The sequence below is a fragment of the Sardina pilchardus genome, chromosome 5 (genome assembly GCF_963854185.1).
Source record: "Sardina pilchardus chromosome 5, fSarPil1.1, whole genome shotgun sequence".
NCBI lineage: Eukaryota > Metazoa > Chordata > Actinopteri > Clupeiformes > Clupeidae > Sardina > Sardina pilchardus.
Window position 1 is genome coordinate 34,735,448 of NC_084998.1, and position 27,609 is coordinate 34,763,056.

The 27,609-nt window shown below is 39.8% G+C and overlaps 1 protein-coding gene across 2 annotated transcripts; it reads left to right on the forward strand.

Moving 5' to 3' along the window:
* The first annotated feature begins 1,265 nt into the window (after positions 1 to 1,265).
* On the forward strand, positions 1,266 to 27,369 carry tmed8 (transmembrane p24 trafficking protein 8). 2 transcript variants are annotated; one of them, XM_062537367.1, is made up of 3 exons: positions 1,266 to 2,251; positions 8,960 to 9,268; positions 22,640 to 27,369. In XM_062537367.1, exons 2-3 carry the CDS (start codon positions 8,983 to 8,985, stop codon positions 22,855 to 22,857), a joined length of 504 nt encoding a protein of 167 aa, XP_062393351.1. In that variant the 5' UTR covers positions 1,266 to 2,251; positions 8,960 to 8,982; the 3' UTR covers positions 22,858 to 27,369. The 2 variants fall into 2 exon arrangements, with proteins under 2 accessions (XP_062393351.1, XP_062393352.1); XM_062537368.1 differs by lacking the exon at positions 1,266 to 2,251 and adding an exon at positions 5,191 to 7,703.
* Positions 27,370 to 27,609: the final 240 nt, after the last annotated feature.

A 27,609-nucleotide genomic window follows, 5' to 3' on the forward strand; every position in this document is an offset into this window, starting at 1 on the left:
ATTTAAGAGAGGGAATTATGGATATCTCGTTCAGTTATTCAGTAAATCAGGAAATAATGCCAATAGCCTTTAAAAAGTCCATTTTCGCTACGTTTTTAGGAATAACATGTCATACAAATCAGGCTAAGAATAATATATTAACAAGCCCTTCTGTAAAAACCTTCTAAATATAGTTAGGTATGAGACTGAAAAGTTTGGTGTATGTAGAAGTTTGTGAAGTGGAGATTTTGTTCTCAGAGTGAGAGAGGAACTCATCCATGGGTGCTAGCATCTCTCACTTGCATGTCTCTTAAGGGCCGTTCACACCCTGAACAATAACCATAATGATAATAACTATAATGAAATATTATCAAAATCATGAAAAAATAGGAAATACCTCCTATCACTATCCTATAAAATGCAAATCAACTCAAATAATATGTACTTAAATACAATCCAAGTGAGATAGCACCCATGGATGAGTTTCCTCTCTCACAACAAAATCTTCTTTTCACAAGCATCTACATACAGCAAACTTTTCAGTCTTAGCATTTTGCTCTGCCACATGCTCTGTGGAAACCCAGCGTCAGACGAAGGACGAAGGCTCTGGTGATGGTGATGAAGTGGTGGAAACTATTACTAAAGAACTGATAAATCAACTCAGATTCAGTGGATGGGCGGGGGGCGGGGGACATAGCATGATTGACAGGTGAGAGTACAACCGAAGTACCAAAGTCCAAAGTCTGAAGTAAAGGCGTTCGAATTAAATGGTGGCGCACGGAATTGCATGAGGCTGAAATTTTAAGTCTCATTCAAAATGAGAACAACAGGGAAATGTAAATGTGATGTATGACTTCAAATTAATTCAACTTCTTATTCAATTGATTTAAAGTTTAATGTAATTCAAAATTCAAATGACATTGATTTAAACTTTAAATTAGATTACATTTAATAATCGTTGATAGATTTAAAGAGGAATAATGCAGGATTGGCGATTTCATCTCTGGTTTCGTTTTCGTTTTCGCTCGTTTTATGCTTGCATATTTCTCTGCAGAGCTTCCCCGACAGCTTTAGCGTGTATATTTATACATATATAGGCTATATATAAATATATAAATTGCAAGCGTGGTTCTTCTTGTTCCTTTCGCGTCTCTGACTTCCAGATGTAAACAGCAGACGATCGTTTATCAGAAAGTTGCAAGGTTGTAATAGCGGATAGGGACACTAGGGGCGGGAGGAAATGTGACTGTTTTCGATAAAACTGGTCAGTCAAGCAAAACAAGGATTTCTAACACCGTGTCCTAACCGGATCCAAGCGAGCGACTGTCAATATTGTCTGTCTACACTGAATCCGTTAAATATGCCATTGTGTTGCGTCAAGGGATTCCATATTTCTCAATCAGAATAGTAGAGCAATGCGAGCGACAAAAAGAAAATAGAAACGGGGCGTCCGACAAAAGTTCTCTTAAAAATGTCGCGCTGCTCGCGTCGCTTCAGTCTGGACACTCCAATTGAAAACAATGGAATTAAATGGATTTTATCGCTAATGTTCGCTCGCATCGCGTTCGGTTAGGACAAGGTGTAAGCGATTTTATGACTATGAAAAAGTTGCATAGGGTCTCTTTAAATTTGATACTTGGTGATATGACTTACATGGCATTTTACTTTGTAATTTACTTTATATGTAATTATTGTTACTTTGACTCTTCATATTTGCCTAACACCAAAGTCTTAAAGCAGTGTCTCTGCTAACACCCTGCCAAAAATAAAAAAACTTTTCCAGAAGAGCCCAATTTTTCAGAATTCGACCCTAGCTATCAGTAGGCTAATTTGAAGGGAGTAGCCTAACTACCACCGCTGTTAGAATGACCGTGCATAACTGCGTAACTGGTGTTTTAAGTACTGGCAACGATTCTTGATTACTAACCAAGAGAATTCCAAATGTCTCCCATTTATTTGACATTAATGCAGTGAGGGCTGGTCTGCATTAAGGGGAACTCCCCCCTCCCTCTTGCAATCATAGAACGCGGAAGTTGTCGAACGTTTGCGCCTCACGCTCCGCTAAAAGATAACCCTCTTTGGTACGTACAGGTCCGTCTAACTGCGGAAGTGTGGAGCTGCATACATAGGCTAGTTCATGTACGTTCATGGCCGTTTTGGGACTCCTCGGCCCGATTTGAGAAGTAGGCTAGACTACTAGGTAACATGTTTAATGAAGATCTCGCTTGCCTTTGTTCTGACGCAGTTTTATTCAACATTATTTGCTGACAAGGTAGGTGTATCAAGTGTCTCTGGTGTATCCACGTGAATCTGCCAGTGGCAGGTGATGTTTGTGTTTAACGAGGCAATAAGTTAAATGATAGGAAAATATCCATAAAGTCCGTAGCTGGTGTACATACTTGGTCTCAGTAGTGAACCTTAACTTACATGCTGGCTATCTAAACGGACGTTTCGAACTTAACATAACTCAAACACCGACTGTTAGGCTACTTCAACTGGTGTCGAGCTAACGTTAGACAGGATACTTCTGACGAATCTCTACAGCCAGCGAGAATCTAACGTAGCTTAGCCAACTGTACTAGGGATGTTGTTAGCTTTGCTGATAAGTAGTCCTTCAGCCAAATGCCATTATTTAGGTGAACCCATACCTGTCAAGTTTTGGATTTGAAAATAAGGGACATTTTCCGGTGAAGTACCCGATTTGGTTCCCCCCAATTCGTGTTTCCTTTACGTTGTGGCTAGGTTACCGTACGTATTCTTAGTACTGAATTGCGTTTTCCGGTTTTCAGCTACGGTAGCCGACTAGAGCTTCTGCAGAAAGACCTAGGGAAACACGAACTGGGGGAGAACCAAATCGGGTACTTCACCGGCCCCGCCGCGACCAGTACCACCACCAAGACCAAGCTACCGGTGTCACATCATCCGGAGAAATTGTCCTTGGTTTCCGCCCTTTCCCGCTTTACGGCTCCCATTGAACATTTGTAAACAAAACGTCAATTATGTTCTTAAACACATGATGCCGCTGATTTATGCCAGCAACCATTTCACTTTGATAGTGCACTACATTATTAATTTGCGGTTATTCCTGCCAAAAAACAACTTGTGGACTTGAAAATGAAGATGAAAATGAAAATTCAGAAATGGAAAAATAAATCACAAGCAGGTGTCAGTTTTAATTTTATTTATCATTAGGCATACATTGTGCGCATTGTTAGGAAAAGGCAAAGTCAAAGTGAAGTTTGCATTTTCATTTTCCAATGAACATTTTCATTTTAATTTTTGGCAGTAATATACCAGGATTAGCCTAGAAATCTAGACGCACCCTAGCGGCACAAAATATTTTTCTCTAGCGGAATGGTCTTGGGTCGCACCGTTAAGTCCAAGCCTGCGTTCGACACCAAGTCAGTCGGTCCAATCAGAGCGCTCTATCTGTGTACGGAGTCCTTGAGCCCGCCTTAGATCACCTTCGGCTTCGGATAATAGGTGCGTTTGACTTCATGTAGCCGTCTTAAGACGACTGCAGACGAGACTATTTCTGACATTCTGATACGTCTTTCAAACCGGAGTTGTACATACGTCATGGTTGAAAACCTATCAGAATGTCAGAAATAGTCTCGTCTGCAGTCGTCTTAAAGGGATAGTTCGGATTTTAAGACACGAAGTTGTATGGGTTCCCTGTCAGCAACGTAGTGCATCAGCACTGACTTACCCCCGACAGCGTCCTGTGAGCCGAGATCCAGCCGGTTTTAGATCGTTTTTGATGCTGAAGAAAGTAGTCCGGCAAGTTTCTGGGGTCACGAAAGTAAAGTGTTTTTCTTCTCAAAACCATATGCGTTCAACAGAGTGATATATTTGCACCACAAAAACGTTGTCCAGGAAAAATTCAAACCTCGTTATCACTTACTTATTTTTCGCGATTCCTATCACTGCGCGCTACTGACAGCTGGACAACGTTTTTGTGGTGCAAATATATCACTCTGTTGAACGCATATGGTTTTGAGAAGAAAAACACTTTACTTTCGTGACCCCAGAAACTTGCTGAAGAAAATAGTCCGGCATCAAAAACGATCAAAAACCGGCTGGATCTCGGCTCACAGGACGCTGTCGGGGGTAAGTCAGTGCTGATGCACTACGTTGCTGACAGGGAACCCATACAACTTCGTGTCTTAAAATCCGAACTATCCCTTTAAGACGGCTACATCAAGTCAAACGCACCTATTGACGCCAGGGGGCTGGACCATTCGTCCTCGTTCGACGAGTTGGGTGTGAGACTGTGTTGCACAAGCATAGAGAAAAACTAAAGATGGATGCTAACAAAGCGTGCTCGTTTGAATCGGCTTTGGAAGAGTTAGACTTGGGCTTTTCTTTGAAGGTTGAGCAGAAAGAAACACTCAAGTCATTCGTTTTAAAGAAGGATGTATTTGCCGTTTTGCCGACCGGCTACGATTGGTCACAAATGCTGGCCTATCACGTGCAGAGACAGTTTGAAAGACAACTGTTCATCCCACCCACAGGCTTCAGCTCTGTGAATGGTCCGACCCCAGACTATACATTTCTTTATAGTTTGGCTTGCCAGGCTATACCAAGATGGTAATGAAAATTTTCTTTTTTGTCACTTTAAAAGCCAAATTTATACATTTCATTTTATTTTTTAAATTTGGCAGGATAATTGCACTTGCAATTGCAAAACGAGTTTTTCTTTTTAATTTCACTGTTTTCATTTTAATTTTCTTTTTGGCAGGAATAACCCCCCCATACATTTTTGTCTGATATATACAGTAAGAATTACACAATTTTATTATCGCATCGTGGAGAACAAAAACATTCACATGCGTGACGCCATGTTCAATTGAATTCCCCATTGACCCGGCGTCACCTAAAACAGAAGATAGAGCCCGACCGATATGGGATTTTGAAGACCGATACCAATATCTATATTTAGAGTTTCAATAGCCGATAACCGATATATCGGGCGATAATCATTTTTAGCCAACACAATTGAAAAACTTTATCTTATAAAATGTTGGTCAAGGTGGGGTGTTATCTCTTTAAATAGGCTTAACCATCTGGTTTCCTTTTTGAAAAAATAAATAAGTAGTGTGGTCTTTTCACCTTTGATAACCACCATTGCACAAAATATTATTTTTACTTTACCTTCAACCTTCGTAAACCATGCTTGGTGTAAACACCTTCGCTGAAATGCGAAAAATTGAAGACTAGAACAAAGGAGTATGTGAGTGTTTGGGAATTAAGGTTAGCTCTAAAGCTCACATTTATTTTGTGAGCTGTCTTCGTCAGTTTTCATTTCACTCCACTACGTAATCTGGGTCTGCGGTATATTCACAGGTTTTCTCAAGACAAAAATGTGCAGGTCCAATCAGCGAACAGAGGGAGTAGCTGAGAACGATGACGTTGAGGTCGCTAGTTTGAGCATGTCACCTCACGACCAAATGTTTATCGATTGGTTATGGCAGATCTGAGAGGCTCTGGGCAGAGTATCCGCATTCAAGGAAATTCATGCTTGGCAATAGAAAGTGTCCAGACTCTCTGTACTAGGGGTGTCACGATACCAAAAAATCAGTAGTCGGTGCCAATACCAGTAAAATTACACGATTCTCGATGCCAAATTCGATACTATCGTTAAAAAAAAAGGATTTTCTAAAATCCCATGTACTTAATGAATTTCTTTATTGAAATATTTGCAGAATACTGAAAAATAATTTCTATAACATACAGAGCATAACAGAATACAGTATCCAATTGCGAGCATATCACATAGGCTTACACATAATTAATTAAATCACTTTTCTAATGGATTGTATAAAAGCCAACAACTTGAATCTCCTTTTTATCGCTCTGCTTTCATATAATGTGAATGATTTTTTTTTACAAGATGTAAAGTCTTTATTTGAAACACACATACATTCTGTAACTATTAATACATTCTATATGAAATTTCTGATCTTCATTAGCAGCAAACTTTATGCAGATTATAGCCTACTATTCATATTACAACTCCACCTCTTAAATTCAGCTGTCTGGTTGAAGCCTCAACATTTTGTAAACAAAGTAGCAGGCTAAGCTTATCATACTCTGGTTGGACTGTTCAGTTTCCCCACATGTGTTTAAGTTTCAAGGTAAGCTACTTTTTCTCCTTGGGACAGAACCTTTTAAGTCTTGGAGTTGAAAAACATTGGTATTGAGATGGTCAGTCAACTTGAATGCAAACTTGAAGAGTTTTAATGTCTGCAGCATAGACTAGCTAATGATGCTAACCGGATTTTAAACAGCAATTTAGCTAGTCGTCTTCTGTGCGTCATTGCGTTCACGATTGTGAATGTTTTATTTGGATTAAATGTGCATGTCGTGGGCGGGTGTCCATTGAGCACGTACGACAGCGGGCCAAGGAGAACAAGTTTACTTTTACTTTACTTTTACTGTTTGGTAGTTGCACGTAGGCCTATAATCTACAAAAGTTGCAGAAGAACTATATGCTTCCACCCGGGCAGCGTCAGGTGCATCAGTATGACCACGCTTCCAGGAATGATCTGGTTGGTTTTCATGGAGACAGACGCTGTGTGCACGGAGGGGAGAGGCTGTGTGTGTGTGTGCATATGTGTGTGCATGAGAGACAGACGCGTGAGTGACCGAGAAGGAGAGCAGGGAAAGGAAATTCAGCTTAACGAATGTTGCGTGTTTTTCAATACCTTAAAAAATAGATAAGTAAATGAAAAAAAGTAACGAAACGCAATATGTGGCGGCCGGTGCTGAATCTGTGGCGCATCACCACAAATTAGTCTATGTGTGGGAAACACTGTATTGCCCCCATCTGTTCCGGAAGAGTCGCAGCACCGATGTTTATGCTGGCGTCGGTGCTTACGGTGCTTCAAAAAAATAGGCATCGTCGGTGTTTTTTCATTTTAGAATCGAGAGGTATCGCAAGTATCGGTTCTCGTGACATCCCTACTCTGTACATTATGAATGTACGAGAGTATGGTAGGACCAGGCTACTTCAGCCCAAAGTAAAGTATTTAGGCCTCTGTCCGCCAATAAAAAACTAGTATTTCTTGTAGTTTATTTTAAAAGTTGGTATACCATGATTATTGTGGTGGTATTTTTGTATTTTCCTTTTACTAATTACTTGTATTTTAATTAAATACATTTTTCACATCCGTATTTTGTATTTTATTTTGTTACATTTTCTACGCCAGTATTTTTTGTAACAAAATAGTTTTTGATGTATTTGTGCCCACCTCTGGCTATAACATTGCTGCATTACCAGCAGCGTGTTAGAAAGATGCAAAACTGGCATTAGGGCGCTTTATACACGTAATACTTCCCTCGATCATCACTGACAAGTGCAGAATATTTCCGCGATTGCATTCACATGCTGTGGTGGCAACATTACGGCCAAATGACTAGGTCAGCAGCAGGAAAAGTTCCGGTAGCAGATAGCCTATGGACATAAGAATTCAGACAGCACACACACACAAAAAAAACACTGTAAAAAGTCTGTGGTGTGAACATTGCGAAAATACACGTCTGTCTGAAAACGGCTTGAGAAACGTCAGTATGATGACAATTATGCTACCTCATGTTCGGATTCAAGTACAGAGAGCGCCCTAGAGAGCGCTGTGGACAAGGAGCTACGCGTGTCTGTCATCCATTCCTGCGAGAATAGAGCAGCTGTATTCATCCTTGCAGGCCCAAGTCTCTCACTGAGTGTAAGTCACACTCCTGTGTGTGTGTGTGTGTGTGTGTGCGCGCGCTTATGAGTTTTTAAAAAAGTTTGGGGTGCCTTGAGATTTTTCAATCATGTAAAGGGTGCCGCGACTGAAAAAAGGTTGAGAAACACTGCCTTAACTCATTCACTGCCATTGACGTCTATAATAAATGTTATCAGGATTATGATAATAATGATTAAAAAAAAGAACATCTTTAAAGGAACACGCCACCGTTTTCATATTAAACCACGTTATTCCCTTAACTAAGAAGAGTTGATACATAGGCTACCTCTCGCGTTTCAATGGCTCTGGTGCGCAGCGCTAGACTCTATTTCTTGAGTAAGTAACAGGTCATTCAATGTGTGCAGTAAAATGTTGAATATGTTTTATCAGAGTGTTGTTGCTAGTGCAATTTTCTTTTTTGCCATCTGTGGGGGAAGTAGTATTACAGCCAGGGAAACTAAAAGACTGAATAGGATCATTAGGAAAGCTGGCTCTGTGTTGGGGTCAGCCCTAGAGCCCCTGGAGTTGGTGGTGGAGAGAAGGATGCTGCATAAACTTTTTATTTCATTCATTTGGATCCAAACAGAGATGAAGTTAGAGGCGACCAAACACCTCCACATTTTCCCTACAGTTACACAAGTAGTTACACAACAGTAATGTAGACTACATAATAGTATGGTGATACAAAATAAAACATGGCGCTTTTCTAAGCGAGTAAGAAGGATAACTATAAGGTAGGGCTGTCAACGAATATTCAATATTCAAATTTATAGTCAAATAGTTTTAAAAATCAGAAATTCGACGGTGAAAATTAATATTCAACTGTGTAAAAAAACACGCCCGCAGTAGCAGAGGCGCCGCTGTCTGCTTTGTGAGTGGATGCGCTGCCTGAGGGGTCAGGCACAGGTGACCGGAGTCGTGCTGTCAAGCACAGTCCTTATTGAAAGTTGACTTAATTGGAAGACTGCAGATAGTGCAGAGCCCAACTCGACTGCAGCAGAGAAAGTGATTTTAACCCCCCAAAATCTTAAAAGCTATGTCTGTTTTTTGTACATCGTAGGCTAGCCTACTTTGGATTTTTGGAGCCGCGAAATCAAGTAGCATGTAAGATAGGCCTACTGGTGATTGTGGTGATGGGAGCGGACTCCAAAGGGTATCAGACAGTCAGTTCAACTAGATAAAGGAAATTGTGTGTTTTTGTGCATTTGTTTCTAAACATTCCACTCATCTTGCTCTTTCTTTGTCTCTCACAGTCCTCATTTTCGTCTTTGAAGCTATGCCTGTTGTGAAGCCTGCATCCACCTGGACTTCGGGGTCCCTGAAGGAGCTGAAAACAAATTTGCAACAAGAGAAGGGTGCTGTCGTGAAAGTTTACCGTGGCAACATTATGACAGTGCATGTCCCCACTGTAGCAGAGTACCAACGTGTATGTTGGGAGTTTGCCACTGACAGCTATGACATTGGCTTTGGTGTATACTTTGACTGGTCACCAATCACCAACTGTGCCATTACTGTTCATATTAGTGAGTCCAGTGATGATGAAGATGAAGAGGAGCAAGAAGGTTAGAGGACATTTATTATGTTATATGCCTAATTTTGAAGGTATTTAATTTTGAAGGCCTCAATATTTCATCTATAACATGTTATTTCTTTAGTGCTACCTGCCAGACCCCTTTTCATTTTCTGTTTTTCAACTTTATCTCATGTTTTTTTGGGATGTGTAAGAGTCATTGCATGAGAAAACCAGGCAGAGGTGGGAAGATGGGGGTCGGCCAAATCGGCTCATACTTTGTATATGTGATAAGTATGTGGAGCCATATACTTAAAACCCTCCAGCTGTTTTTTGTTATGGAGTTCTGGGACCCCTCTCAGAGACCCTCAAAAATCCAACAATTCATGGCTGAAAATGACTGAAATTGCCATTTCTACCCTGATTATCCTGATAAAGATTTGAACATAAGCTTTATATTTCCATAGAGCCTAGCATAGTTTTAAAGACCAAAAGGTGCACCGAGGGGTTATCTACACCACTGAAAGCAGAATTTTCCTCCCTCTAAATTTCGGTCATTTTTAAGAAGCATTATCTTGTATTCGCAGTGGCTTTGGTGGATGGTTTTACTGTTGCTTGAGAAAGGAACATCTACTGATTCTAAAACAATTGTCGTCTAATTGAGCCACACATAATGTGTGCCGTGCCAGGAGGGTGTTTAGCAGGATTTTTCGTGTTTTGGCCTATGATATACATATTCATATCGCCATCAGATGGCCATACCATGGCATCACATCACAAACAGATGTAATGCCAGATGTTTGCGATGTAATGGCATGGTATGGCCACTCGGTGGCGATCTGAATAGTCTAGTTTCAAATGTATGACAACCAAGAACAACAATGCATGCACTCTTTGAGTGCTTTTCTAGTTAATTAAAGCTTTCTTTAACAATTTGTCATACAGTGACACAAAAATTGACCATAAATTACCCTATAGTGAGATATTATTGCCTGGTTTATTATACTCCAAAACCCGAAAAAAACCCGTAAAGATCCTCCTGGCACGGCGCACATTATGTGTGGCCCAATTAGACGACAATTGTTTTTGAATCAGAAGATGTTTCTCTGTCCAGCAACAGTAAAACCATCCACCAAAGCCACTGCGAATGTGAGATAATGCCTCCTAAAAATGACCAATTTTAGAGGGATGAAAATTCTGCTTTCAGTGGTGCAGATAACCCCCTAGTGCACCTTTTGGTCTTTAAAACTATTCTACCTAAACTCTATGGAAACATAAAGCTCAAGTTCATATCTTTATCAGGATAATCAGGGTAGAAATGGCAATTTCAGTCATTTTCAGCCATGAATTGTTGGATTTTTGAGGTTCTCTGAGAGGGGCCCCAGAACTCCACAACAAAAAAGAGTTTGAGGATTTTAAGTATATGGCTGTTCATAGTTCCACATACTTATCACATATACAAAGTATGAGCCGATTTGGCCGACCCCCATCTTCCTACCTCCTGCTGGTTTTGCCTGGTTTTCTCGTGCAATGACTCTTAAGATGTCTACAGAGTGGTATTCAGTAACTGGGGTTATAAACTTGACCCCTCCCCCATCTTCAGACATGTCTTGGGAGATTGTAAAAGGCAAAAGTTGGATCTAACACAGGGGTGGGCAACTAATTTCCCCAGGGGGCTACATTAGAAACTGGGACTGATGAGGAGGGCCGGACCCAAAACACTGAACTCAAGTCTGAACTCAATTCTGTACAATTATGGTTATGGTTATGGTTATGGTTATGGTTATTTAGCAGACGCCTTTGTCCAAAGCGACATACAGATAAATAGCAATACAAACTAGAAAATGTAATTCCATGGAAGGAATTACCATTGCATGTAAATGCAAAAAGGTTGTTAGCTGCGTAAAACATATTAGGCCTATAGTTAAAAAGACAACTAGGCTAAACTGAAGAATAGATAAATAACAATTACCCAATTGCAATTCCAACTTGGAAAGTCACATTTAAAAAGTGATTTATGAAAATGCATCAAAATTGTGGATATAGGCTATTTTGGAAACTAACTCTTCATTTATTAGAATTTAAAAGACTGAATGAAGTTGCCAACTTCAAACGAGTTGCAAGAGCTGACTTTAGTAGCCTACAGTGAAACGACTGGTAGGATAGCTTAGCCTTCATATCTACACTAATGCAGGTTAAAAGTAGGCTATAGACACCATTGGAATACGGAATACAATCTCAAACAACGCCAATCAACGATGATGCAGCAATAGGTAGGATATCTAGCTAATGTAACGTTAGCTTACAGTAGAATATTTTATGTAGGCTACACATATTACAGGATGAGCTAGTATGTTCTTCGAAACCGTTTCCAGGTGTGTGAGTGTGATAGTCCTAATAGGAATGTACAATAAGCGACTGAGAAGAAGGCTTGAACCTAAATGGTGCAACTGGTTGGACTTCACTTAAAACGCTGCTCTGTCGAGATGGCTAAAAGCCCTTGTGTAAGCCCTGTTCGCCTGGCAGCCTACCCCGACGTTAAACGTTAGCCTGGAGGAAGTTTGGTTGTCGTTAGCTACATACAGTGTTTACGTTGACGTTAGGTTAGATTGTCTTTAGCTGTTGATAACGTTACCGAGAGCAAACCGGTTAGGCTACTGTTACGATATAAACAAATCAAGTAAGGAGTGGCCTAACAGGAGACAAGACGATAACGTCCTGGTTTACAGCAGCTGCAGCTGTTACAGCTTAATGAGTAGACGTAAGGTAACATTCACGTTTAGCCTGGTTCAGCGCAGCGGCGGTGGCATGGCTTTGGATCAGAGATCCTTGATTACTGACAGCTGAGCACTGACGTAACAGTTAATCTTTGCCGCCAAAGGGTCTCAATGTAAACTCTATGGGAATTTTAATTTCTTTTATCGTAAATATCTCAAAAAGTATAAAGTTCACACATTTGAAAAATCATAGAACAAATCTCCGTTACAAGACCTATGTAGGAGTGTTTGAATGACGTCAAACGGTTCAGTGGTTTTAGAGCCTTTGATCGTTGATTTTGGTCGGAAGAAGAATAACTATAAGAAGAACAGTGATAACAGTACATTGCATCGACATGCAATGTAATTAAATAACAGTGAACAATTACAAAATAGGGAGAATAGCAATATTATCAATAAAACAATCATTTAAGCACTAATCTAATGAGAAATAAAACAATGAAATGACAATAGCAATCAAATAAGTCACTCAGTTAATTATATAATAACAATAACTATAGCATGGTAAGGCTAAATTTAAGGACAATAGCAGAATAAATGTCAAATTCTAACAATGGACAAATTAAACAAAACAAAACTATTATACAAACCATAACACATAACAAATGCTCAAAAGACTAAGTGCATATTAAACAAATTATATTCAAGTATTGTATAACATTAAGTAAATTGTATGCTTTTGGTTACTTTTAGTAAGAACAGATGAAAATGTGAGGAAGACCAAGTAAAAGCGGCTATATTTTTATATTTTTTCAGTTTACAAAGACTGGTACAAAAAAGTAGTACAATATCTATCTATCTATCTATCTATTAATGCAAGGAACGTCTGTCTGTGTCACTCTGTCTGTCTGTCTGTCTGTGTGTGTGTTACTCACATAACTCTCGAACCGCTCATCCGACTGACCTAAAATTTGACACGGGTAATGACATGCGTGAGTGCAGTGCGAAGTTTGGTCGTTTTTGGACAACAAATGACAAAGATATCGTTAAATTAAGCGAAATACAACTCTACCGCAATCCCACAATTCTACCGCTCTCCGCACTAGCCACTCCCCCTCACTCTCACTTACTCCAGCATATAGAAACAAAAAAGCTCATTTTGCTGACAAACTCACGTGTTGCCATTCATGGAAATTACAATGTCTCACGTAAACAACAGACCGTTTCAAGATTGTTCATGTTGGATAAACATGCTGAGTCCGAAACACATGCACCCATGTTGATAAGCAGGCTGTTGAAGTCACGTAACGTTGCATAGGCTACTCATCAACAACCGCGGTTGCCTAGCGCTTCTGTTGCCTGATCAGATTGCTGATCTTGCAACAATATGCCGACACACACGTCGGTAGTATTCTGTTAAAATTTGCATTTAAAACAGCCGCTCTTGACTCTATCTGGATATCGGCTAAGGGCATAACATTCATTCAGACATCACCTCCGAGTTCATAGAACTGGCATGGCCATGGTCATGCGGTTAGCTTTAGGCTATCATTTCCCAACAACAGCAAAAATGCATGGGTAGGCCTATGTAATGTGTCTAATATTGCCATTAGCTGCAACTCCATGCCTTTCCCCTTCACTTTTTTTACTTTGCAAAGAGAGTAAAAAGCTCTTCTAACACGGGCCTGATTCTACATCATCACCAATTTAACATGATCTACCTGCATCAGCGTCATTGGGCAAAAAGTTTCTTGGAAAACATTGTTTGCACGGGCACCACACTAGTACAGTATAATTAGGTAAGGCCATGAACATGTGATGGAGTCAGTACAAACATAGGCCTGTGCACCATGTGATCAGCACTCAGCAAGACCATCATTAATTAACTCTATACAGAATTAGACTATGAAAATGTGGAGCAGACAATAGTAGGCTAGGTATGTCAGTAATCAAAATTCACAAAGAAAACTATTTTGAGAATGTAGGCAATGTTTTTGCTTTAATTTGATATGTTACACAAGACTGATTGGTCAACTCGCCGTAGCCGGCTATTTAAGCAACCTGTGGGTAGTAGCGTCATAGTTCGCTAACATAAGCTTTGCAAATATTTTGGTTTCAATGACAGGGTTATCCGATTGTAAACGGTCTATCTGTCAGTAATGTTTTGAAATCAACACTTCGTATCGCCACCAACCAGCAGTAGGAACTCAACATTCTGACTACCGTTGCGTTGGTGAGCGACGCAGACACAGGAGACCCAAAACTTAGAAAGATTACGCCGCCGATGTAAAGGCAACTGCATTGTGTCAACGTAAAACTGTATTCACCAACACATCAGTGAGGGTGTTTACGTATGGGCGTAAAAATAGCAGTCGCTTTCTAAATAAAAGCAACAATGTTGATTTGCGTGCATTATCTCGATGCTAGGCTCTTGACGACTGTTTTTTCACGGACCTTACGCGGGCCGGTCAAACCCACAAAGACACCCTCTGGAGTCCAAATCCCCCCCTGGGGATTTGAAAAACTGTTCTAAACACACATCTCTGCAAATGTTTGTCCTAGAAACATATAAGTGACACCATTAGAAACCTTTAATCAACGAGTTTCCAAATAAATGTGTTTTAAAAGAGAATGTATCAATGGCACTTTGTAAAAACAATAAAAGAAAATCCTAGGATTTCAGTCCGCTCACCTGCTGCAGGCCCATTCAAAAAACCCATTCACCTTAATTTGCATTTGAAAGAGACACTCACTAATAGCTCTTTTCGACTGGCAAACTAGTCTGACTCTACACGGTACGGTTTAGTGCGGCTCTACACGGCACGGCACAGCACCAGTACTTTTTTCTTTTCCACCTAAAGCGTGACCTGGAAGTGGGCGGAGTCGGCGGGGTTACCATGGACGTGACGTCGGTTTCAGGCCACTAGAAGTTGTCACGCCGCGGTCAGTAAAAAGTGAACACAACGGTGGAAACTTTCCCTCTTAATAAGCAGTGACAGCATACAAACACAATTGTGATTACAATGTTACTGTCTAAAATCATCCATGATACCAATGAATCATTATATAGGACACGGAATGAATAATTTAATTAGTCTGTGAACCAAGCTGGCTAGAACTAGCTCGCGAACGCTAGCTTAAAAAGCTAACAAGTGAATGTCATACTATGGCAATACAGCAATGTGCTACCAGGTCACTAACAGTTGAGGGACTTCGCTTGAACTGAATATACTGTTGCAAGTTCACTTGAGTATAAACTACCCACTTTAACTAACATCACTAATGTTATTCAGGTAATTGTCACTTCAAAGACATTACACTCAGTGCTTAATTTGAACCGGAACAAGCCGGAACAAGATCCGGAACCTCCGACGTTGGATCCGGCAGTTATTCAAGGCTTAATTTGAGATCCGGCAGGTATTAAATTAGATCCACCACCTCCATGACCATTTCACAATGAAATAAAGCAATAATAATTCATTCATTCATTAAATAAAATTTCGTTCAGACCTTTTGGCCGCGGTCTGTCCCCATCTCAAGTGCAGAGTAAGTTCGCAGATTAACTTGATTTGCGCAGCAAATAGGGCATCTCTTCTCCCCTCTACCATCTCCTTGCACCTCTTTATTGGCCTTGTCGGCCCCCTGCTTATAGGCTACCCGGTTCAATCCTATTCCCTACGTGAAATCATGGATTGCCAAAGGACATATCTGCACGGGATCTGAGGAGTAGGGAAATAGAGGCCAGGTGTCTATGGATACTGTAGCCTATGGGCTGATTTGGACAAATAAGATATGTGTGTAGGTAAAATGAAGTCTTAATTATTCTCTGCTGGTACTCTCACTATATTGTAATCTTTGTTTTATTTGTCAGCTTAATTATTGATTCATTGTGTTGCGTTAACGTGTGTGTGGAGATAACGGGCGAACGTGACTGAGTAGCCTATTGTGTGCTTGTTTGGAGTTCATCCCTTTACTCTGAGCGTTGTCCGTTGTGGTTAAAATAACCTTGGTTAGCCTACTGTCTTGCTGTGTTGGCGAAATAGCCTTAAACATGCGAATCTGCACTCTGTCTCCGCACTCGGTAACTGGTTTAATTGTAGGCTAGTGCATACAGAATCGTTGTGCGTCGTCGTCCCGCCGACCCTTTATTTATTTATTTATTAATGTATTTATTTTTTAGTCGCCGGATCCACCCATCCTCTGCGTTCCGGCACCTCCCACTTTACAAATTAAGCACTGATTACACTTCTCCGTTTAAAATGTTACCTTAGCTAGGAGGCTAGCTAGCTCGCTAGTAACCAGACAGTAACTGGCAGCAGCATTGTCTGATATTAAGTTATTTTCTTAACAAATCCATGCACTGACAATTACACTAGGCGACCATGTTAGGACACCGCACACCGTCGGTTTAGACGTTAAAATGATCGACCATCATATATTACTCAATGAAAATGCATTAATATGCACACGACCATAAGTCATGTAGAAAAGTCTTATTATAACACCTGAGATATTCATTCATTCTCAATGGAATAGTTCCTTTCAACGACCATGACATACCGGATGTGCCGCCATTGTTTGTACACAGGAGTCCATGGAAGTGTCGCAACTTTGTTATATCGAAGGCTTTGGTCCCGACTAGACCCACCTCTGAAACAGGTACGAGTAGGTACTAAAAATAGTAACGGCTCCACCCGCTAATCCGCAGTCGAAATGCTCCCAAACAGGGTAGAGTCGTACCGTGCCGTACCGTACCGTACCGTTACGAAAAATGCTCAGTGGAAAGACGCTATTAGTGACCCATTTAGTCTGACTTTCTTCCAATTTCTAGTAAAACTACATAACATTTTTTAATGTTCTTTTTACTTATATGGAGCCAACACCGTTGTTTTCAAGGTTCAAACTTCAAAAGTCTTAGCTCGATATATTGATAGCAAAGATACTTAAATACCCTAGATGAAGCAGCTCAGGCTTTTACAATGGGATGGAATGGTACACACTTCCTGTCTCCTAAATATGCGTGTCATAATGCTTCGACAGAACATTCCATTTGTTTACTTGATGCCCTTGTGGCACAGAAAAGGTTATTGTATGGTTATGCTACATCATAATATATATTATGTTATGTAGCATTATATATATAATGCTACATAACAGAGATACATTATACCCACCATTGTATTCAGGAGAAAGAGCCTGTTAACATGGTATCTTTGGTATAACATACAATTTATAAGGTTGAGGAGAAAACACATATTTTTTTAAAAATGTAACCCCTAAAAACTAAACAAATACCAATTAATCAAGATTAATCTAATTTTCCTCCAATTTCTGTTGTAAATACAGAACAACCTAGAGTGTATTTGAGACTCACAATGTTGTCATCTACTCAGTGAAAAAAACCCCCAATAAATTCATCACCTTTCTTTCAGAAGTTATAATCAATTTACTCATAACTGAAGTTGCAGTAACAACTAGAATTTTTAAAGAGTAGAATGTTTTCATTCCCCGATTTGACATTTGCCCCAAAAATACAGATAATGGCCCTGTAACAAAAAATAAGATGTTTTACCATCTAAGCAAGATACAACGCTTAATATGGGGGCTAAATCAAATGTGGAGGAAAGGCAAAAGCTGATGTACAGAATAGCTGATGGTGACTGCTTCTCTGTGTGCTACATTCTACTATGAAAACAAGAACAAAGACACTGGCACAGTTGTTAGGTTTGCAAAAGGAAAACAATGTTTTTTATTTTATTTAGAAATGTCTCAAACAACTTCATATTTGCTGTCGGTTGCAGTCGGTTGCTTCCACCCCAGTTGCACGTAGCCTACTTGTCTCCAGCCATCTGGGGGGGGGAGACACAAGTCTGAGAGTGAATAGGTTGTTTAGCTTTATTAAACATCACTTCCACTACTTGGAGGACTCACAGCTTGGAGAGGTAATATCAGCTCTCACTACTTATTTCCTTGACTAAACTTCAAGTTTCAAGCAAACATTGATTCATGAACATAATATAAGTAAGGAGATATGAACACACCTAAAAAGCATAGGCCTACACACATACGTGGATTTTACTGCAATTGCGTAAAGACACAAAAAGAATTGTCAAGGAGTGGACTAGGCTATTGTAGTCTGGCTAAGATAAATGGGTATACCACCTCCATACCACCCAGCAGTGAGCACCCTCCTACTGTATCATCCAAGAAGGCAATCTGACTGCCTCAAAGCTAAACAATACTTAAACACATTTATCACGTATCACTAATCATGCATTCATGAAAACAGCCGTCAATAAATAAATTCATTAAGTTAGGCTACACCATCGATGATCAAGACTGAGTCTTCAGGTAATGTTGTCAGCCAAGCTAAGCAACTGCAAACAAACAACAGTAGGCTATATTGTGCTACATCTTCCAACGGAATAACAGGTTTACTTGACAATAAAATACCTTTTACTTGTACTTGACATTAAGTTAGGAGTCAGGAAGCACGGGAGTGAATTTTATCAGGGACATAAGCCAATGCAAGCAGCATTTTCTGGTGCTAACCAAAATTACAGCTAGTCCTCCAACATTTATTTATGTGACAAACATTGTTCAAAATAGAAGAAATCGTCTAAGTGCCAGTCCTAGTATGTCTCTAATCTTGGTTTACATATATTAATCCACCAAAAATTACTGAAATTAATTACTTTCCTAAGATTATGGTGTGCTAAAATGCAGCTTTCATGATCAGCTGTGTTTGTTATGGCCATACACAAACGATGTAATTACAGGCAAAAATAACTTTTACAAACGATGTTGGTGTAGGCTAATATGGATAGCAAGTAACAATAACGTAAAAAGACTTATTTTTACCTTACTTGATCCAGCAGGTTCTCCTCCCCTTTCTCTTTCAGCTGAAGCAAACGTTAGCCTACTTCAACTCTTTATTTTTCTTTCACGTAGTTAAAGAAATTCGCGCCATACATTCCTTAACCGATTATGTAAAGATTATGGTGTGGTGTGCAGTTCTGATAAACAAAACGTATGAAACATGGCGGAGAAATTAGACTGAACGTTATGGGTGCTGGGGTACAGAAATTAGAATGGGCCGCCGTGCAAGGGCGAACCTGCATCTGATCACGTGCCTGTGGATTACAGAAACAGCCAAACAAGTGACAAACAAAGTCGTTTTTCTCCTTAATTGCTTATTTTTAAAAATACCATAACGGTGTCAGAATGTGAAAAACATATGTGATTTACAGAAAATGCATTAACATTTTCAGTATCGAACTGTATAAATTAGGGCTGGGGCAAAATCCAAGAAAAAAAGATTTCTTCCATAGGGTTACATTGTAAAAAATCTCCTGCTAGTCTCCTAAAAAGGCGCGTTCGAACCCTACGTCATAGGGGAACAGGAAGAAGCCTCCTGTGAATCGTCTCGCTTTTTCAACCGTCTCTGTTTATAGTGTCTTTTTGACCTTTGACCTCTGCCATTTGAAAATCGTTTTTAAATAGTTGTGTTTACACTGAATTATAATAAAAAGTGATTTCATTACATCCACTTTACTCTCATATAATTATTGAGGAGGACCTCTAGAATATAACCATATGCGCCACTTTTGCATAGATGTTTTTAGTTAGATGAAAAGCTTAAAAATCTCAAAGTATAGCTGACTGACTCAAAGTGCCTGAAAAGGCCCCGGACCTCCAAGTGTTAAAATGTTTGTAGCACACAAAGATAAAAAGATGGGTTTGTTTTCATTCCATGCTGTTCTTCCAAGAGGATAATACATTGGCATTTTCTTATGGACTACACACATTTCAAAATTGTCAGAGCTCTGCAATGAAAATCACTTGAGAACAATAAGCTATAATAATAAGGGTTTGTCAATCAACAGGACGAACATGTTGGGTAGGACCCTTGTTGGAAGACAATGTGTAGGAACATAGAATTTAAAAAGAACCGTTTTTATTACCCGGTGGGAAAGTGCGAAGTGTGCTTGCTCCGAAGTGTGCTTGCTCCGACGCGCCGCGACAGCGCTCCGGCAGGAGACGCGACCGCTCGCCCTCAGGTCAAAACGCTAAAGTTTGGCTAAGACGCAAAGCTGCTTCGAGTTTGGTGGCGTTGCCCTCGATTGCCGAATTCTTACAATGACGTGACGGGTTGCCTAGGTTCACCAGTGGTATGTCCCAGAGCACCTCCAATGTAAAAATGTGGATGTCATCCCAAAGACGTAAAGAGATATGAGACAAAATGCATTTTTGCTAATTGCGACGCCCCCTAGTGGCCAATTTACACCAAATTTACTGAGGCTACTTTGGATGGTGTCAAAAATCATCCCACCAAATATGGTCTTGACACCTCAAAGGGTTTCCGAGATTTGACCTCACTTCCTGTTTGGAGATTTTGCCATCGAATTTGATTGGCTGCCATGGGCGAACGCTTTGATGTATGGAAATGAAATGTACACCTCTAAGGTCTGTAGACCTTGTGTTGAATTATGTATGAGTTGTTCACGTGTAGCCAGCATGAAACACGTAACCACTGAAAGAAGGAAGGAGCCTAAGGAACTAGGCATGTTTCTAGAACAAATACGAGTAATGTCAGGAGTATTGCGGGAACATCTGCTGTTTACTCACTGTTGAGTAAGTTGCAATGTGTTATAGCCTGAAATTGATGGTAGAATAAACAGGACGACTCACCTGTTCAAATGGTGTAATAGGATCAAATTTGGTGTTGATATGTCAAAGCAACCAGGCTGTTACTGGTTAACGTTTCTGAATATGAAATCGATTTTGGATTGGTTGCATGTGATAAAAGCTATGCCATTTCCTGTCCAGACAGCATTCATATTCAGAAATACTGTACACCGACAACAAGGCACACACACACACACACACACACACAGACACACACATATACACACACACACACCTCTTCCAAACAGAAGCGTCAGTCCGTTACATCTGCCTCTTGTCCACAAACTGCATGTTGCTGAGTTGACCCACAACGGCCCCAGCAACAAAGACTTTCACACAAACACACACACACACATACACACACCACCCCCTCAAACCCAAATATCTGTCTGTTACGTCTGCCTCTTGTCCACAAACTGCATGTTGCACAGTTCACCCACATCTACCCACAATTCTTTGATTTATAAATAATCCCAGCATTAAAAAACTGCAATGTGTCAAATCTTAACCCTCTAACCGCCCAAGGCGCCGTACGGCGACAAGCAACGTCACTGATTAAAACAAACGGTAGATCCGAGTAGGGTGACAAATCTCCTTTGTACTCTCCACCACTAGTTGGCAGACATCCAGAGCTTCGATTCAAGCCCAAACTTGAGTAACAAAGTTTTCAGGAAGTGCCTGTATTACTCGCGAGAAACACAAGAAGAAGACGCATTTCCTGTTTATAACGCGGAAGTAAAATGCGCGATCGCGATGCACATATTGAAGCAGAAAAACCGCAGAAAAACGGCAAATGTTAAAAAACAAACTCATGTGTTATGAAGTCTTGGGTCTGCCATTCACCTACTCTGATTCTGAAGGAGAATATCTGCCTTTTGGAGATTATGATCGGTCGTCCATTTGCAGTGACAGTGAAGATGCGTCTGTGAATGGAGGTGCGTCTTTGCGTGTGTACGTCAGTGTCTGCCTGCAGCAATATTGGCCAGAGGGTTCAAATAAGCATGGTGTGCTAGGTGCCAGTGATAATCATGATGATAGTGTCTGTAATTGACATGGTACAGACAGCAGGGCTAGTAAAAATAGGGCTCTGGAGAACTACAAAGTCGCCCGCAATAGGAACTGATTTGACCAGGCTACTTTATTGTATAGTAACATAGGGATTGTGGTAATACTAATAGTTTACTATTGTTGGTTTACATGTGACTGTGGTCCTGTTCGTTTGATATGTAGGAGAAATTAAAAAAAAAAATCAAAGTAAAACTGCTCAAATGTGTTCAACAACCAGTATTTACTAAAAGGTGCGTAATTTGACGTTATTGCCATCCTGTGATGTCATAATATGCAAATTAGATGAGTGAATTGATCCCCTTCATAAACTTTAGTTCATACTCAATGATTTTCACATTTACAGTAGGACTTTATCTCTGACCACTTTCAAGCCATGGCCTTTTGAAATTTTTATGCAAAAACCAAAATAAACCATTCTCTAAAGTAATTAAATGTTTACCATGAACAATAGGTAAATGAAATACACAGTAATACTTTCTATAACACTTTGTGTTGGATGTAATTGATTGGACCTAGAATTGTACATGATAACAATACTACACTGGTTGCAGACGGCAGAATTTTCATCACGTTAAGTGAAATGGAGCCAGGCTTTGGATCTCTTCTTCCTCTCCATGATGGCTGCTTCGTGGTTGACTTGTAGTATGAGTCGTTGCAGAGGGCGTGACGAAAATGTACCGAGACACAAAATTTCACGAAAACCGGAAAATGTCCGACGTCATGCAGGCTGAGGGAATTGTTAAGGGAATCGATAACAAAAAAGACGGATGGAATTGACAAGTTCAAACCAAGTTCCAAGATGGAACCGGTTTTCGATGCCCAACCCTAATACTGTCCATCCATGACCTCTTTTAGTTGTTGCGTCCAAGAGGAGAAAGCATTCACATACAATGTAGTTTTGTTTTTTATTTACTTATGTAATCATGACACATTTTTGTCTCATTCCCCAGACCTAGCGAACGTTGCTGATGTTGAAAAAGGAGGTAAAGTGACTGTCAACACAAACTTGGGAGAGATTCTGCCAATGTATCGACAGGACAGTCACCTTGCAGTCCAAGGTGGCAGCCATGAATTTCCTGGGGAGGGCACCTATCTTCTTAAGTTTGACAACTCTTATTCACTTTGGAGAAACAAGACTTTGTACTACAGAGTGTACTATAGTAACTGAAAGTAGAAGCACAAGATGGTACAGTGGCTTACAAAAAAGTATGCAATCCCCCTAAATGTAATTACCATTTCCACAATGATAAAAGATATTTACACATGATTTCAACATGTATACTTCAGTACATTTTGAAGGCAAAATGCATGATTTCTCTGCTAATGTTCAACCCCAATGTTTTTGAGTTCAAGATTTAGACAGATGGGTGGCACAACTGGCTACAGTGTTACGATTTTGTCCGCATGCCCAAGGGGACCCAGGTTCAAGTCCAACTTGTAGTCATTTCCCATGTTCATAAATTATACAGCGGTGCCACATACTTGATCTAACTGAACACAGTAAAAAAACAAACTTAAAGTAGAGATTTCCTTTAAAGTAGAGAAGTCCTTTTAGCAATTAACTCTTGTCCTGTATAATGACCAGGACTCATTGACTGTTATGTTTACAAAATAGCTGTGTTTTGTTACTGCCACAGCATAACACAAAATTTGCCTTTGATAATTGCTTATTGTGGATTTATGGCAGCATTAATGAGGTGAAATGAAAACCAGAAAACCAACTAGTTGTTATCAGAGATCAGTGAGGTCATGTTGTGTACCCTGTCGTAATATATAAAGGTCAATGTGACCACATCTACAACGGGGTAAATATTGACTGTGTCAAAAAAAATGTTCACTAAGCATACTTGCTGTGAGGCTATTTGTATGACATTTTCACCATACGTTAGTATTAACTCAGATAATCTGCAAATGCAAAAAATCCACTGATATGATTGGGCCGATGGACGAATCACTGTGATGCTGCGCCCCAAAACGCCAGACATGCAGTAATTCTATAGACCCTTTCTTTACCATGGGCTAATACATAAAAACTCTCCCTGGATATGAAATTGAGCGTAGAACTGATGCATATGCAGGATTGTCAGTCAGAGTCCACAAAAATTAAGCATTTATGATGCATTTATTAGATGTGAAACTACTGGCCTATTAAAATAACTCCTGCTTGTGACATTGTTATTGTCTTTTTTATACGTCTTACACTGTAGCCTACATTGAACTTTAAAATATTTAATGTTTTAGCTGAAAATAGTCCTAATGGTTGGGTATCGAGAATTGAGAATCGATGGGAACCGGGACTAGCTTTCCAATTCTCCCGGAATCGTTCAAAAGTTTAAATTTCAATTCCTAGTATCGATTCCCAGTCCGTGAACCGGAAGAAGAAGCCGCTAAACACCAACGAAGAAGGTGTTTGCATAACCGAGCTGAGGCAACAAGAAGACGATTTATATTGTAGTTGAAAACAGCCCTGTGAGAAATTTATAGTAAATGTCATTCAGAATGACCCTTGGTTAGCTAGCTCATTTAAAATATCCAAACTTTTTTGACCCTGCCTTTTACAAGAATCGGAATCGAGAATCGTTAGGAACCGGAATCGAAACAAGGAATCGGAATCGGAATCGTTCAAATTCAAACGATACCCAACCCTACTAATGAATTTGTATTACAACTAGAGGAAATTCTTGCAAGTAGTTCTAATATTTTTCTGTGGCTACAGCACTGAAGCACCAAATACGCTTTTGTTCACCGTGTTTTAGGAAATAATTTACAGGACCATCTTTCACTGTAAGGCTGTTTGGATTTTCTTTATGTGTGGCTTACCTGAGATAATACTGATGTCTGGTGAAAACGTCAAGCGAATAGCCTCACTCAAAGTATACTTAGTGAAAAAAGGTTGACGCATGCAATACTAATTTCTCCCGCTGTATGTCCCTTTCTTGTTAATGCAATATCTCAAAATGCCTCAAAGCACATGGTATGAACGTTCACTTGGACTAAAAGATCAACTTGTTAGATTCCTTCAAACTCAATAATCTATACATTATGCCTCGCCACACAAATGTATGTTGACCAAAAATGCTCTGTGGACAATACCATTGTGGTAATTCTAGTTAATATTTTTAAATGTTATTTTATTTTAGCTTTAGAAGTGTACTACAGCACTAAAGATCACATTGAAAACAAAGAATGGGAAAATGATGGTGGGTTACTGCAAGCCACTGTCAATGGATGTATATACTGTATATTGTGAACATTTGCTATCAATATGCCATGTTTTTCTTTTTCATATTAATTAATACAAATCACAGTTAATCACCCTTACCCTTATAATTATTTTTGGAGAACGAAAAATGGACCACACCAAATAATAATGTACACAAATGTATATCAAGGTTGTAATGGTAGTTAACATCAAGTGTTTTTACCCCCTTTATGGTTGAATACATTTACTGTACATACATACAGTAAAATGAATAATATTCATATAAGAAATATATCATTACTGTAATAAGTGTGTGTGTGTGTGTGTGTGTGTGTGTGTACATATATATATATATATATATGTGTGTGTGTGTGTGTGTGTGTGTGTGTGTGTGTGTGTGTGTGTGTGTTGGTCATTCTCAAAACAAACACGCACACACACGTTTTGTAGAATGGCCACATAAATGTCAAGACTTTACCTGAAATTGACCTCTTGGTGGCCCTGTGTCTGTATATTGTCTGTCATGTATAGTCATCGTCTTATTTTAACGTCTGCTTTTGTTTACAGTATGTCTGTTATCATATGTTCCTTGCTTTCAATAGTTTGATATTTCATATTGCAAAGCGGGCATATTCTAACTATGTGTTCAGACCAAGAGCGACTTGAGCCTCCAAAATCGCTCTGGACGCCCTGTAAAGGACACTGTGGGAAGCTTGGATGCTTTGGCCGCTCCTGGCCGCTCTGACGTAGTAGCATTCTATGTTTGTTGCTGGACGTTTGGTCGCTGAACCGCGTCATAGCTCATTATCATAAAGTTAAACCACTTTCAACTTTCTCTAGTCGCTCAAGACGGCCAAAATGCGACGCCGACGGATTGGTCGCTGCTGGCAGCTCAGAGAAGCCGGCGTCCATTGAAAATGAATGACTTCCGGAATCTTTGGAAGCTCAAGTCGCCGGCGGTGTGAACGCAGTTAGACTTCTGTGAAGCATTAGTTTTGTAGAATCAATGGACCTAAGCCTATTGTGCAATTGTAATTAAAAAAAAAAAAAAAAGTATTTCAGTAATATTAAACGAGTTCTTTCTTTCTTTCTACACTTCCGTTGTTTTACCTATTCTGGCCATTGCCACCATCTTGCTAGGACTACTGTGGCAGAATAATAGTCAGTGCATTACAGGGCTGCAGGAGACATTTTCAAAATGGGGGAAATTTCACTAGATATATATTAGTTGCTCAGACATTAGTCCGGCGCTGCACTGTGGCGACAAGTGCCTGCAGCATGTCTGAAATGTTTGTTTTTGTTTGTGTCAGTGTTTGTTTTATAGTCTGTATGTAAGGGTTTTTCATCACACAAGCCCCGATCTACACATTGGAAAAGGTTAGTTTGTTAAGTCAGAAGCGAGTCAACAAAAGTCAAGATGCGTTCTGCTACGCAGCTTTTGTTTATCGTCCTGGTGATCCACCTGTTGCTGTCGACAGTCCTTTCACTGAGTGGGGGAGGCCATGCATTTGCCGTTGCCACAGACATCCACAGCACCGAGGAGGAAAAGAGACCGGCGCGGGGGCATACGTAGAGTTCGCGCATGGGGGGAGCAAGCCATCTCTACCTACGGTCATCCTGGCTAACACCCGCTCCTTGGTGAAGCAACTTACGGAGCTACGGAACGCTGTGAGGTACCTAGTGGAAATTCCAGTAGAAATCCAGTTAAAAATCCAGTTGAGATCCAGTAGAAAACCAGTTGGAAACCATTAGGAAACCAGTAAAAAGTTCAACTGTTTTTTATTGTTTTTTATATGGAATTTGGAACACTTCTACTGGTGGAATAACTGGTCTCTACTGGATTGTATTGGTTAAGGTCCAGCTAAGCCTACTGGTTGAATGAACTGGTCTCTACTGGATTGTATTGGTTAAGGTTAAGCCTACTGGTTTAATGAACTGGTGTTAAATGGTAGGAACTGGTTTAAGAATATTATATTTTTCAACTGGTGTGAATTGGTCTGTAATGGTTTTAACTGGTGACAACAGGTTTGTACTTAAGAAAAACAAAAATAGATATGACTCGGCTTAAAACAACTGTACATACAACTGTTTTCACTTACCAACTTTTTCTTTTTTTTAATGTGCAATTCTATTGTCATACTAGGCTATTATATTGACTCCCAGAGCAATTAACAAAGAACATGACATTTTAAATGATTAAGGCAGTTTTTTTTTTTTTCGGTTAAGGTCCATGATTTTTTCTGAGATGAACACTCCAATTTTCTTGTGGCACACAGCCACCTCAGCTTCTCCTGCGCCGTTGTTCTTTAGCCATCCCTTGAAGGTGTCTGGAAAAAAAACAACAACAAAGAGATATCAGAAACAATTCATGTACATTTTTGTTGTGTTTGGCTGTATTTTGTTCTCTGTTAAGCAGGAATAAATTGAAATACCTACCCTTTACTGCCTGATATTTATCAGGAGTGAGAGGAGGTTTTGCTGTGACACCTGTGCTTTTATTTCTATTGTAGTTTTTGCAAATCATACATAGGAATGCAAAGCTCTAGTGATGTGACAGAGAAGGAATGCCCTCAGTGCCACCGTACATGTAAGACACAAGATCTTAAGCAAAACCATTTCTTTATTACAGTTCCCCTTGCTCCGCAAATCCAGTGCATCCTTGAGAAATTAGATGGTACAAACATTTTCAACTACAGAAAAAACAGACACACCAATGAT

What these genes read in the sequence shown, in the direction of transcription:
- tmed8 (XM_062537367.1), top strand. Translation starts at nt 8,983, where the DNA reads ATGCCTGTTGTGAAGCCTGCATCCACCTGGACTTCGGGGTCCCTGAAG. An exon ending in AGATGAAGAGGAGCAAGAAG is followed by an intron (nt 9,269 to 22,639) that starts GTTAGAGGACAT and finishes CTCATTCCCCAG; the next exon opens with ACCTAGCGAACGTTGCTGAT.